Source organism: Giraffa tippelskirchi, chromosome 3 (genome assembly GCF_054371585.1).
Source record: "Giraffa tippelskirchi isolate mGirTip1 chromosome 3, T2T-mGirTip1v1.2.pri, whole genome shotgun sequence".
NCBI classification, from domain to species: Eukaryota; Metazoa; Chordata; class Mammalia; order Artiodactyla; family Giraffidae; genus Giraffa; species Giraffa tippelskirchi.
Window position 1 is genome coordinate 174,946,830 of NC_137277.1, and position 14,250 is coordinate 174,961,079.

The 14,250-nt window shown below is 41.5% G+C and overlaps 1 protein-coding gene across 6 annotated transcripts in view; it reads left to right on the forward strand.

Moving 5' to 3' along the window:
• FBXO36 (F-box protein 36) overlaps positions 1-14,250 on the forward strand; it is a 92,462-nt gene that overhangs the window by 45,536 nt on the left and 32,676 nt on the right. For all 6 annotated transcript variants that reach the window (XR_014080872.1, XR_014080873.1, XR_014080871.1 and 3 more), the window contains one exon: positions 11,014-11,122. Coding sequence is in view for 3 of the 6 variants with exons in the window: in XM_081585474.1 (XP_081441600.1) it covers positions 11,014-11,122 (109 nt within the window). In the remaining 3 variants the exon portion in view is untranslated. The remainder of the gene's footprint in view (positions 1-11,013; positions 11,123-14,250) is intronic.

Here is a 14,250-nt window from a genome sequence, read left to right on the forward strand (position 1 = left end):
GGAAGATGCTTCACCAGGCCAAGAAGAGATCTTAAGATGTTAATAGGATCCTCCAACCAAAGAGCTTCAGCAGATCACCCAACAGTGAGATCCTCTCTGGATAATCCCTGCTCAAATGCCCAGAACGTCCACGCAGCTTCCTAGCAGTCTGCTCCTAAATAGGTGTGAACAGTGAAGAGTTATCAGGCTTCTGTGTTTGTGCTCACTCAGTCGAGTCTGACCCTTTGTGACCCCATGGACCATAGCCCACCAGGCTCCTCTGTCCGTGGGATTTTGCATACAGGAATTCTGGAGTGGGGTGCCATTTCCTTCTCCAGGGGACCTTCCTGACCCAGGGATCAAACCCAAGTCTCCTGAAGCCCCCTGCATTGGCTGGTGGAGCCACTGAGCCATCTGGGAAGCTCCTATCAGTCTTTTGAGGAAAGCCAGAGCAAGTAAACAAAAAAAAAAAGAAAATGTAATTTTGGAAAAAATGACTACAATAAAAAAAACATACTCCACAGTAATATCCTTAAAGGATAAGAAAGTTGTTATAGCCACAAAACAAGAACATCACACAATAAAAGAGAAACATTCAGAAAACTAAGAAGAAATTTTAGAAAAAAATGTAATAGGAAAAATGAAAAACTCCATGGAAGAGTTGGAAGATAAAATAGAGAAAATCTCCTAGAAAAAAAGAACCAAAAGTAAGAAATGGACAATAGGAAAGGAAAACAAAATAATAAAAGAATTAGACCAGGATGTCCAGGTCTGGAAATAAGAAATTCCAGAAACAAGTGTACAAGAAAATGTTCTAGATGTGAAGTATTCCCAAGTTCTAAGCTCTCAGCAAGTACCCTGCAAAGTGAATGAAAAAGGATTCATAACAGTCATCTCAAGCAAGGTCCATTGAGGAGACAGAAATCATCCTTATTTTATCAGACAATTTATTATTAAGGATTGCTACGTAACAGAGGACAGTTAACGTTAAAAGGATAAAAGTGGGCAAAACTTGTACACAGATGTTTATAGCACCTTGATTTGTGATAGCTAGAAACTGAAAACAACTCAGGAACCTAAGCATCAGAGCAAAGTTTGGAAGAAAATGCAGACACTGTGGGAGAGCACAGTTTGAGATGGGAGAGAGTGGGGGTGAATCTGAGATGTTCACAGCATTCCCAAAGCGGAAGTCAAAAGGAGGCTGGCTCGAAGTGCCTGCAGAGCCAGCCTACTAAGAGCCAGCACCTTATTGCTGTGATTGCCAAGCTCTTGATGTCACAGAGATAACATTCTGAGTAAAACATTAAAAACTCAAATGTCGAATATGGGAAAACGTTAGTAATACCTTCGTCTATTTATTCTACTGGCGTGTGTGTGTGTGTGTGTGTGTGTGTACGCTGAGTTGCTTCAGTTGTGTCTGACTCTTTACTACCCTGTGGACTGTAGCCCGCCAGGCTCCTCTGTCCGTGGGATTTCCCCAGGCAGGAATACTAAGTGGGTTGCCATGCCCTCCTCCAGGGGATCTTCCTGACCCAAGGATTGAACCCGAGTCTCTTATGGCTCCTGCATTGGCAGGCAGGTTCTTTACCACTAGTGCCACCTGGGAAGATCCTTAGGTATATATGAGAGTAGTATAAATTTATCATATTAATATAATTTATAAAATTAATGAAGTACAGTTGACCTTTGAACAATGCAGAGGGTGGGGCATCAACCCTCCTTGCAGTTGCAAATTCTTGTATAACTTCCCTGTCCACCCTCCTCGTTGGACATTTTACACCCGTGGATTCAACCAACCACAGGTCATGTAGTACTGTAGTAAATATTCAGTGAAAAAAATTTGCCTATATATGAACTTGTGTAGTTCAAATCGTGTTGATCAAGGGTCCACGGTAATATAATTGCTAAAAATAACATAATAAAATACATGTCTAGTAAAGAATAAAAGAGCTCTTTCACTGTAAAATAAGTGATAAAAATCAATTTGGTTTTAGTTTCCTTGACAGTGTTATCTCTTTCTATATAATATATAATGCTGTGGCATTCAATATATGGTATACGAGATCTGGTGGAATATGGCATACGAGATCTGGTGGAATATGGCATTATTTCACATAAAAATACATTTAAAGGAAAAGAGATTCCCAACACAGTGATGGTGCTCTGGCTTCTCCTCTCAACAATCTGTTGGTTCTCTCCCTAGGTGACACTGTTGTCACCTCAGGCTGGTGACATTCAACCTCATAGTGACAAAATGGTTGCTGCTACTCCAGTGATCACGTCAAAGCACAGTAGCTGGTGTCCCCAAAGAGGCTGTGTTTCTCTCATGAATGAAGAAGGTCAGCTGCCATGTATAGTAAACAAAGAATATTGGGAACTCAGGGTGGAGACAAATGGATTGCCTGCTGTCAAGCCCTCAGTGACTACAGCCACCCCCAGCAGTGTACCATGAGGGGACTCAGGATGGGAAAAAACATGATACCAGCCCTAGATAGCTAGGGTGCATATCAAAGGAATGATTATAGTAAGCTCAGATTCTTGCATCTTTCCATACATAGAAAAGCACTAAATTCATTAACTTGAGATGTCTGGTTTTCTTTAATTATTGGTAATCTTTTAATCTTCTGACTACCTTATCTTTGTCACAAAACTATATATCCTGTCTTCTTACCTCTTCAGAGCTGTTCTTCAGAGCTATCTGAGAGGCTGCCTCCTGGACTTGAAGTCCTCAGAAAGTCTGCAAATAAAACGTAATTCTCCACTTTTGTGAATTTTTTTTTTCGGCTGACACTCCTTATAAGTGATAAAATCTTTCCCAGAACTTCCTGCAGATTTCTCCTGGTGTCTCACATGCCCGTGCCCACACCAGTCACTGGCAAGGGGAAAAACCTGCCAAGAATGGCTTAGACCAGGACTTCCCTGGTTGGTCCAGTTGTAAGACTCCACGCTCCCACTGCAGGGAGCCTGGGTTCGATCCCTGGTTGGGGAACTAAGATCCTGCATGACACACAGCTCGGCCTAAAGGAAAAAAGAAAAAGAATCGCTTAGACCAGTCATGTCCTGCCCCCTGGATCTAGAGGTGAGGCCTGTGCCCTGAGCACCAGCAATGCAGAGGAGAGAGGCTACGGGATAAATCAGGATTCATGTAGGAAGAGCAGGTGGGCAAAAGAATGCCAGGTAGCAACCAACAATGTCTGCCGCTGGTTCCTAATCACATCTGCTGTGTTAAGGAGTTAATTCTCCAAAGACGACTTCATTTCTGAGTTCCTAAAGGAAGAAAGAATTTCAGTGCAGTCAGTTCTCCTTTATTAAAGGTTTCACTTTATTCCATTCTCATTTCAGCTTCAAACTCATCTTTCCCATAATTCATAATGATGCTTTTATTCCCAATATAGAAGAATTCCTACTATTCCAATTTCAATAGCTGAAAACCTTAAGTTTTGCTGTGTCTAGACAAATTGAGCCAAACAGAGGAGCGCATAGTTGATGTTGTAAATTTGGATCAAAGCACATCATAATTGTTTATAATTTAAATATGCATTGAAATAAAACATCTTCATAATTCATTTTTTGAAATAATGTCTTTCTATGTTTTGGAATGCCAGTACTTTGTGAGCTTTTGAGTAATATTGAAAGGTAAAATTACTTGCAGTGTGCCCTTGTAATTCTTTGCTTCTCCATTTCTCAGTAGACTGTTCAGATAACAAAATCCTTCTTTACTAAATAGAAGATCTAATTTCATAAACTCTCCCTGACACAATATCTCAACCCCATTCTGTAAAACCCCCTAATCATATATGATTTCCAAAACAGGGAGAAATTTGATCTCGTGGAGTAACACTAGTCTGCAGGAGAAAGCAGAAATAGTCATGTGCTAAATTACAATCGTATTTCCTGGGCAGATGCTTCGAAAGATTCAGAATGCCTCATTTAGTCTGTGGTATCTGGCAAGTCACCCTAATCCTTCACAGACAGATAATTATGCTGTGGGGAAAATACTTAGAGCAAAGAATGTGCAATTCTTAATGATTATTGATGATCAGAAAAGTCAAATACCAAGTCAGAATGAAACAAAGATTTTTCGTTTTTTTGGTCCATGCCACGCAGCTTTTGGGATCTTAGTTCCCTGACAAGGGATAACCTGTTCCCCCAACAGTAGAAGCTCAGAGTCCTAACCACTGGACAGCAAGGGAATTCCCTAAAGATCTTTGAAGAATATGATTAAGAGAGCAGAACTTAATGAAGTATGATTGAATATTGTTAGATAGTTGATGAGAACAAAGATAAGGTTCTGTGGGTATTTGGAACTGAGTGTGTTATAAATATGAAGAACTGACCAGCAAGGGAACAGGAAGGAAAAAGAAGAAAGAAAGAGGCAGGGACCCTCCTCCACAGAGCTCGTGTGCTGGCATCATGTGCCCGGCCTCCTGCTGGGCACTTTGCACTTATCCCAGGTCATCCCTCGGAAGTTCAGTGAGGTGGGCATAGGGGATATCTTGGAGACGAAGAAGCTGAGGTCCCAAGAAATTAAGACCTTTGCCTAATAAACATGACAGAGACCAGGTTTTAAACCCAGGAGAAGGAAATGGCAACCCACTCCAGTATTCTTGCCTGGAGAATCCCATGGACTGTAACCTGCCAGGCTCCTCTGTTCATGGGGTTGCAAGTATCAGACATGACTTAGCAACTAAATCACCACCACCACTCCTAATACCAGAGTCTCTGCTGTTGTCCCAGTAGCAGGAGTTTTCAGCAAGGTATAGTGATGGGAGTAGCATAGTCTCTTATCTGGGGGACTGGGATTGGGGTGTGTATTGTCCAAATATATCCAAATACTGAGATGCCCATTGGGCACGTTTCCCAGTGCCCCCTGGAGGGCTGCCTCATGAGTCCCTCTCCTGTTGGGAAAAGACTTAAGCTCTAGGGACCTTCACTGGGTGAATGACAGATACCTCGTTGTCTGGATAATTTGTGCAGAAAAGATGTTGGGGGATTAATGAGAAATCTTAGACCCCTCTTTTGGAAGTAAGCTCAGTTTTCAAATTTATTGAAATGATTCCCTAGAAATACATGAGAAATCTAAATATATTCTAAATTTAACCAAAAATTTTAAAGAATTCTCGCAGATCACAGGATTTCTATTAAGATAAAAAATGATAACGAGGCTGACTGCTCGCCCCTCCTGGAGAGGATATGAGGCAATGAAAAAGAACTAGACTCTTTCTAGGTCACCCTCTGCCTGGTAAGAGATGCTGGGGCAAGTTATTTTACTCATCTGAGATCCGCTTGTTCATCCATAATAAGACAGTCACTCACTGCTCACAGGTGGCTGGGAGACTGGTGAAGCCCTCATTCTAGCCAGGTCTGTTGTGTTAGTTATTCAGTCGTGTCTGACTCTTTGCGACCCTGTGGACTGTAGCCTGCCAGGCTCCACTGTCCTTGAAATTCTCCAAGCAAGAATACTGGAGTAGCTAGCCAGGTCTAAACAGTCACAAAAGCCCTGGGAAGTGCCTCTGTGGCTTTTCTTGCAGCCAGGATTCTTCATTACCAAAACATTCACATTTGATAAGAATATGTTCAAAACAGTATTTACAGATTTTAAGGTTTTCAAAACAGAGATAAACATATAAGAATAACTTTCTGTGTGTTCTGACTTAAGCTAATACCATGAGAGCTGGTACTCAATTCACAACTATTTGGGGGATCCTCTTTGGCTTCCTTCAAGCTGGATCTGTCATGTAAAATTGTTGCATTTCCTGCCAGGCTAATGCCCCTTCTCCCTGCACATATATTTTCCTTTAAATATTTGAAACCGTGGTATATATACTTGTGAGCCTTTTGACCAGTGATCATTAACAGTGATCTATGTTATTAGTCATTTCTTCACAAATTATTTTACAGGCCACAGAGTATTCCATCATCTAAATGTGCCATGATTATTTAATTAGTCCCAACTATTGGACCCTTAGGTCAGCACTGATTTTTCATTATTATAATTAGCCTATGGGCTTCCCTGATGGCTCAGACGGTAAAGAATCTGCCTGCAATGCAGGAGACCCAGATTCAATCCCTGGGTCAGCAAGATACCCTGGAGAAGGGAATGGCAACCCATTCCAGTATTCTTGCCTGGAGAATTCCATGGACAGAGGAGCCTGGCGGGCTACAGTCCATGGGGTCACAGCTGAGTGACTAACACACACATAATTAGACTACAACAAACTTTCTTATATAAAAAATGTCAGATACATCTCTGATAAATTCTTTAAGAGTAGAGTGTCTGGGTCAAAGGGCATGGATGATTTCAAGGTTTTGGGGAGATATTATCAAGTCAATTTACACTCCTCTCGATGAGTGTTGAGGGCTCCCATTTTTCCTTGTCCTCACAAGTATTGAGTTTTGTCACTTAAAAAACGCTTAGCTAATTTGAGAGACAATGTCTAGTATCTTTTTCTGTCTAAATAAGTTTTTTAAAGAATACTTATTTGGCCGCATTGGGTCTTAGTTACAGCACGGGGGATCTTCTTGCATCATGCAGGATCTTTTGTTTTGGTGCACAGGCTTTGACAATCCAGTACTTTGGCCACCTAATGCGAAGAGCTGACTCACTGGAAAAGACCCTGATGCTGGGAAAAACTGAGGGCAAGAGGAGAAGGGGGTGACAGAGGATGAGACAGTTGGATGGCATCACTGACTCAATGGACATGAGTTTGAGCAAACTCAGGGAGATGGTGATGGACAGAGAAGCCTGGTGTGCTGTAGTCCATGGGGTCACAAAGAGTCAGACATGATTTAGCAACTGAACAACAACTGACTTGGAGCACATAGCCTTCAGTAGTTGCAGCACACGGGCTTAGTTGCTCTGCGGCATGTAGGATCTTAGTTCCCTGATCAGGGATTGAACATATGTCTCCTGCATTGCAAGGTGAATTCTTAATCACTAGACCACCAGGGTAGTCCTTTTAACAGGTTTTCATATCTAGCATAATAGAGTCTTGATCAGGCTAAGTGATGGTACCGAGGATCAGATTTCTGTGTACTGCTCTGATACACAGAGCAGTGTGGATTTTATGTAAAGAGAGCTTTGTGACTCACAACAAGCCCTGTGTTTGCAAGTGAGGAGTGAGGAGGCTGGCTTCTGGTTCTAGTCAGCCGTGTTTCCTTAGGCAAGTGTTCTATTCTCAGGCATTTACTTTAAATACCTCAGAGGAGCCAGTAGGATGCTTGTCTATGTTGCAAGGTAACTTGAGTCTGTGCCCTGAGGAGCCTCCCTCCTGAGGCTTACAGCAAGCACTTCAAATATTGCCTTCTAAATCAGTCCCTGAGGGTTTAATTAATTAGCAGAAGGAATGTCAGAAATAATTTTTAATTGATGAAATGATTGATGTGCAAGATATGAAGCTGACAAGTAAGGCTGTAAGGTGTCTTTCTGCATTTTTTTGAACAACATAAGTAAGCTTAGTAATCAAATGTTTCTGGAGTCGCACCCTGTCTAGAACTCCATGTGTTCCCAAATCTTCCATTTTACCCACAGTATAGTTGCTTGATCTGGCTAGAGGGGTAGCTGATTAGACCATTATAACAGGTGCACTTGCCCCAGAGAGAAACTTTCCTGTGAAGTTTCCCATAGAATGTCAGAGTGGGTTGGGGCTGCAGGGCACGCCACTAAGCTTCCAGAAACATGTTTTGGACTCCTGTGGTGTCTGTCTTTCTTCTGTCAGAATTCAATTGTAAGATAACATCTGGTAGATGTAGGTTGTAGGTGAAACAGGAGGGAAGGGGGCAGGGCACAACCTTTAGAGGAATGGGACATGACAACCTAGTTAGAACCAACTAGATCCAAGATGGCAGATGAGTCGACTTCCAGTGGACCTTGAGCTTCATTGTAAGATCACTGTACTACATTAGCATGCTAAATGACACCCACCAGTACCACCCAACCACCAGTTCTGAGGCCATACATAAGAGGTCAAAGGTGGGCAGTTGCCCAATTCCTGGAAATCTCTGTCCCCTCCCCCCAAAATAGTTGGAATAATCCTCCCATTCATTAGAAAATTACCCAGCCCATAAAAACTAACCATGCCATATTGTGGGGATGGCCCACATTGTCTCTGAAGTGTGTTTTTCTCTAAATAAAGTCACTTTTCACCTATCATTTCATCTCTGAATTCCTTCATGTCCAGGCAAAAGCTTTAAATTCACTGGGAATGTAAGGAGGGACACCTATCATTTCTGACTTAACCTCTTTGAAGTGTTTTCCTCATTCAGTTGAGTGGCAGGAAATGGACTAAATTATTTCTGGGTTCACAACTAGTCCTACAAGTTCTAGATTATGTGCATAAAGAACACAGCATTAGATTCAAATGACCTGGCATCTTCATCCAATAGAAAGGAAATATTTGTCATAATATTTAATATTAATTTTAATGATACTTAATAGAAGGAAATGGGAAGGAAAATAGAAGTGCAGAGAGATTAAATAAATGGGCTAGGTCTATCTTTGCTCCAAGATTCATGCTCTTCTACTATAACCCCTGACACCCTTTTGTTATAGATTGAATTGTGTCCCTGGTGGCTCAGATGGCAAAGAATATGCTTGCAATCCCGGAGACACAGTTTTGAACCCTGGGTCAGGGAGATCTCCTGGAGAAGGGAATGGTTACCTACTCCAGTATTCTTGCCTGGGAAATCCCATGGATAGAGGAGCCTGGAGGGCTATAGTTCATGGGTTCGTGAAGAGTTGGATGTGACTGAGTGACTAACACACTTTTTAAATTCTTATGTTGAAAACTGTATTTGTAGATAGGACTTTTCAAGAACTAAATAAGGTTAAATAAGGTCATAAGGATGGGGCCCTAGTCCGACAGGACCAGTGTCCTTAAAGGAAGAGGAAGAAACACCAGGGTTGCACAAGCTCAGAGGAAAGGCTGTGTGAGGACACAGTGAGAAGGTGTCACCTGCAAGCCAAGGAGAGAGGCCTCAGGAGACACCAAAGTTGCCAACACCTTGATCCTGGACTTCCTGCCTGCAGAACTGTGAGAGAATAAATTTCTATTGTTCATGCCACCCAGTCTGTAGTATTTTTCTAGGCAGCCCTAGGAGACTGATAAACCATTAACTTTATGCAGATGGGGCAGAAAGATGCTTAAGAGGATGATTTTGGTGAGCCTCATGCCAGGAAAAAAACAAAAGAGGAAGGCTAAGGGATTTTCTGAAAGGAATCAGCTACCTCAGTTTTTTGAGATTACGGAGCTCTGTAACTTAAGTACATATTTTCCCCTCAGCTCCTGTGGTGGTGGTTTAGTCGCTAAGATATGTCCAACTCTTGTGACCCCATAGACTTTAGCTTGCCAGGCTCTTTGTCCATGGGATTCTCCAGGCAAGAACACTGGAGTGGGTTGCCATTTCCTTCTCCAGGGGATCTTCCTGACCCAGAAATGGAACCCAGGTCTCCTGCATTGTAGGCAGATTCTTTACCAACTAGGCTATGAGGGAAGCTCCCGTAGAGATTAGCAATAAAATCTAAGTGAAAAGCACTCTTTAGTTCATCCCATCCCGTGGGGCTTCCCTGGTAACTCAGACAGTAAAGCATCTGCCTGCAATGTGGGAGACCTGGATTTGATCCCTGGGTAGGGAAGATCCCCTGGAGAAGGAAATGGCAACCTACTCCAGTACTCTTGCCTGGAAAATTCCATGGATGGAAGAGCCTGGTAGGCTACAGTCCATGGGATCACAAAGAGTCAGACATGACTGAGCAACTTCACTAGTTCATCCCATGAGTATTTTCTGAGGACCCTCTCTCTGTTGGGCAGCGAGCAAGGTAAGATGGCATGAAGGATCTCTTCCCTCCTGAGAGAGAGTTGTGCCATCTTTCAGAAATCAGAATGGGGAGTGGTTGGGGAGACAGGAGGGAGGGGACCTCAGGAGATGTTAGGGCATTTGGAGGCAACTCTTGAAGGGGAGGAAAGCTGGCTGATGCCCAGACCCACAGGCAAGGGAAAAGGAGTGAGAAGGAATGGAAGTTGTGCAGTTCATAGGCTGCAGGGATGGGCTTCCCCAACCAGCACCAGGAAGGGCCTCCAAGAAAAAGAGGAGAATGGATAGAGACCAGGGCAGTGGCCCTAGGAGGTGCACAGGGATCTGTGAGGAACACCAGGAGTGCTGAATGGACAGGGTGGATGAGAGGAACCTAAACAAAGGGAGGCCTCTTAGTGAGTTTCACTTGCTTAACGATTTCTCCTTGAGTAGAAACTTGAGCTCATTTTTAACTGGACATGGTAATGCCAGTGAGGGAAGAACCCAGAACTAGGAAGCCAGTTTCTCAGCACTGTCTATCTCTTTACCCATCTTTTTTCCCTGGGAGCCCTAGTGCAGAGAGTTTACTGTCATGAAATCAACACTGAATGTAAGTGCAGTCCATAACTGTGGAAATGAGGTTGCTTCTGATAAACCAAATGCTCATGCATTATCAGATTATCATTAACATGATAATGCATCAGTCAAATGCATTATCAGATTACTATTATCAGATCCATTACTGAGACATGTTCTGGGTAATGACACTTTGATGCATCAGTCAAGGCATGATGGTGTTTTTCCTGGCTCTGTCCAAGTACCTGTCATTCTCCATGAGAAAGATATCCATTCCTTGTGTCTGCCCGGTAGACAGGACAGGGAGGAGGAGGAGAACCAAGCAATTACTTTGGAATTGGCTCTTTTATGTAAAGAATCTGTGTTCTCAGAAACACCTATCCTTTCAGCTCTGGGTGATTTAAGCATCAATTGACTCGATTTTTCAAGATTCCTACCAGCATTTTTGTTTTGTGCCCCTAATCTCTAAGGAAAATGTTCCCTGATACACAGACCTCACTTTTAATTAGATGTGATGCCAGTTTGCGAAGTAACGGCTGATGTTGGACATGCAGCCTTATGTGCCTTCCAAGATAGTGGTTTTTTTTTTTAAGACCCCAGACCTAAACTTGCTGTTGGCTTTGCAATTGGTTTTAACTTATCTCACTTCAGTCTCTTCAATCACAGGTAATTTTTAGATGGTGGAAGATCTCTCTGAGGAGTGAGTATCGGTCAACAAAACCTGGAGAAACAAAAGAAACTCATGAAGACTTCCTAGAGAAGTCACATCTTCAGGGTAAGGAAGGGAGTATATTATGTACTTGCTACTGTTAAGCTCTCTTTAGTTAGTGACAAGAGTTTGTCAGTGAAGTAGCAAATATCTCACCATTTGAAATATTGATATGTAGCTATGCGCTTAATTGGCTATAACAGATATGATAGAATATTGGGTTCTTAAAAGATAGAAAATTGTTAACATATCCTGAAATTTCTTTTGGGAAAAAAAGTCTCTGAGGGACTTCCCTGACTGTCCAGTGATTAGGACTCCACACTTCCACTGCAAGGGGTGTGGATTCAATTTCTGGTTGGGGAACAAAGATTCCACATGCCAAGAAATGTGGCCCCCCCAAAAATTGTTAATAATGTTTTTTTATTTGGCCGTGAAGCTTGTGGTACCTTAGTTCCCTGACCTGGAATCCATCCTGTGCCTGCAAGCCATGTGGATGAAAATGCTGAGTCCTAGCCACTGGACTGCCAGGGAATTCCCATCATTAATAATCTTAAATCATGTAGTAAATATGATTTTTTTCGCCTTAATATTTAATTAAAATGGCTTTCCTTTAGTTAAAAATAAGTTAAAAGATTATTCCAAAACATAATCAAATTATCAAGTCCTTAAATTCTTATACATTTTGGCATTCATTTAAAACCTCTATCTTTTCTTTTAATAGCCAGGTTTTCATGAGAAGCAGTCTTTATTTTTTTTTTTTGACCAGGTCACATGGCTTGCAGGATCTTAGTTCCATGACCAGGGATGTAACTCAGGCCCTAGGCAGTGGAAGCGTAGAGTCTTAAACATTGGACCTCCAGGGAATTTCCCAAAATCAGTCTTAAGTAGCACTTGGACTAAATAATAGAAATTGCCCTTCAATTTCCCCTTTGCTTTTTTGCTTCTAAATGTGAAAATTTCAAACAAATAAATGTAGACAGAATGTTTGTTTAAAAAAGCTCTGATGCACCCATAACCCAATTCAACAATACTCAAAACACAAACCTTCTGTTCCCACTGGATTATTTTGAAGTAAACCTCAGATGTTACATCATTTCATCCTAAACTACTTCAGTATTTGTCTCAGAAAGGACTCTCTTTAAAGTCTTTAATAATTAGTTCTTAATAATAAAATCTTAAAGCTAGAAGGCATTTTGGAGATTCTCACTTTATTAGGAGTAGGTAGCAATGTTAATAATGTTAACATCAAGCATTTTCATATACATATTCTCATTTGTTATAATATTCTTGTGAAATAAATAGTCTTATCCCTATTTCTCAAATGAGATACAGAATGGGTGTGACTTTCCCAGATCCCATAGCTAACTACTGCCATTGCCAGGCCTAAGCATTGAGAGTAGGAAAAAAAATCTTATTTTTATTATTTATTTATTTACTATTTATTTTTATTTATTTATTTGGCTGAGCCTGGTCTTCGTTGTGGCACGAGGTAGCTTTGGTTGCAGCATGCGGGATCTTTTTTTTTAAGTTGTGGCATACAAACTCTTAGTTGTGGCATGTGGGATCTAGTTCCTCCACCAGGAATTGAACCCAGGCCCCCTGCATTTGGAGTGCGAAGTCTTAGCCACTGGACCACCAGGGAAGTCCCCCAAAATCTGATTTTTAAAGGGCACACTCTGGTCTAGTAATTTACTAAGGAGAAATTATTATCACCAATTAAAGCATATCATCAATTATTTTACTTTAAATAACTTTTATTACTTCCATAGACAATTTTAATAATGATGGAAGACTGCTTTTTATTGTTTTCTCAGAGATTCTAGCAAAAAAATAAACTGATGACATATGATCAAAGTCATGACTTTTTAGATACCATCTCCATGACTACTTTGTGCTCATATATGCAGCTCTAAAAGAGATTTTATTCCATAACTTTGATTGAAAGGAACTGTCAAATAAAAAATGCAAATTAAAAAAAGGCACATTCTGGGTAGATCTTTGATAATCAAAATTCTTAAAGATTTTCTCTTTTTTAACATTATAACATGTAATAGTTGTTTTTTTAAGAGAAAGAATAGGTTTGGTTGGACTTTGCTTCCTCAAATAGTTAAACATCTGGATTGACTGTCCTCAGTTTTTGGTTATGAAATTCATTACCAGCCTGCAAAGAGCCATGCTGAAGACTGTCTATTTTCACTGAACAAAAATAAGTCCATGCATGCCTTACTTATTTAATCGTGGAATAGACAGGTTTCTGCAAAGATAGTTATAAAGTAAACTTCTATAAAACACATTTTGTTTCCAAGTCAGGTTCCATTTTATTTTCTAAGCACAATAGTACCTAATCTGGAGCTATATGACTAGGGAGTGCTGAGCATCCGTTGACATGGGATTTTCTGACAGCTCTCAACAAAAACCTGAGGATGAAGGTTTGGGCCAGAGAGATGGAAAGTGATTGTCTTTTTTTTTTTTTTTTTAAGAACTTAGCTGTTTTATTTTATTTTTATATTATTTATTTATGGCTGCGCTGGGTTTTTGTTGCTGGGCACAAGCTTTCTCTAGTTTTGATGCACGGGCTTCTCATGGCTTCTCTTGTTTCAGAGCACGGACTATAGGGTGCTTTTGGGCTTCACTAGTTGCAGCTCCTGGGCTCTAGAGCACAGACTCAGTAGTTGTGACACACGGGCTCAGTTGCCCCATGGCTTGTGGAATCTAAATCCACCCAGAGCATGGATCGAACCCTGCCCTGGCAGGCGGATTCTTATCCACTGGACCAACAGCAGAGTCTGGGAGGTGATTGTCTTTTGAGTAGAGGCTTGAGGGCCAAACCCTTACCTGTTTCTTTCAGCCCCAGGCATCTCCAACGCCCTTGCCCCCTCATAAAACACCAGAGTGGGGGTAACATCAGCTTCAGGACGACCACTTGTGGGTTTCCTGGTCCTGGAAGAGTAAGCAATAAAGCGGGAATTTATGAGTCTGACTGAGGCCTCCTGCCTGGAGAGAGGCGAGTTGACGAGTTCAGTTGAGGAATACACCCAAAGAGGCTTTTAAAATTGCAGTCTTGCGAGCTGCAGTCTCATGCCAGGAACAGCACAGAGATAGCAAATTAAATCGGCCTGGCAAGTTCAAAGACGCCTGTCTCACTTTGTAGACTTCCTATAGCACTGGAATCTTGACAGAGGGGAAAACTCCAA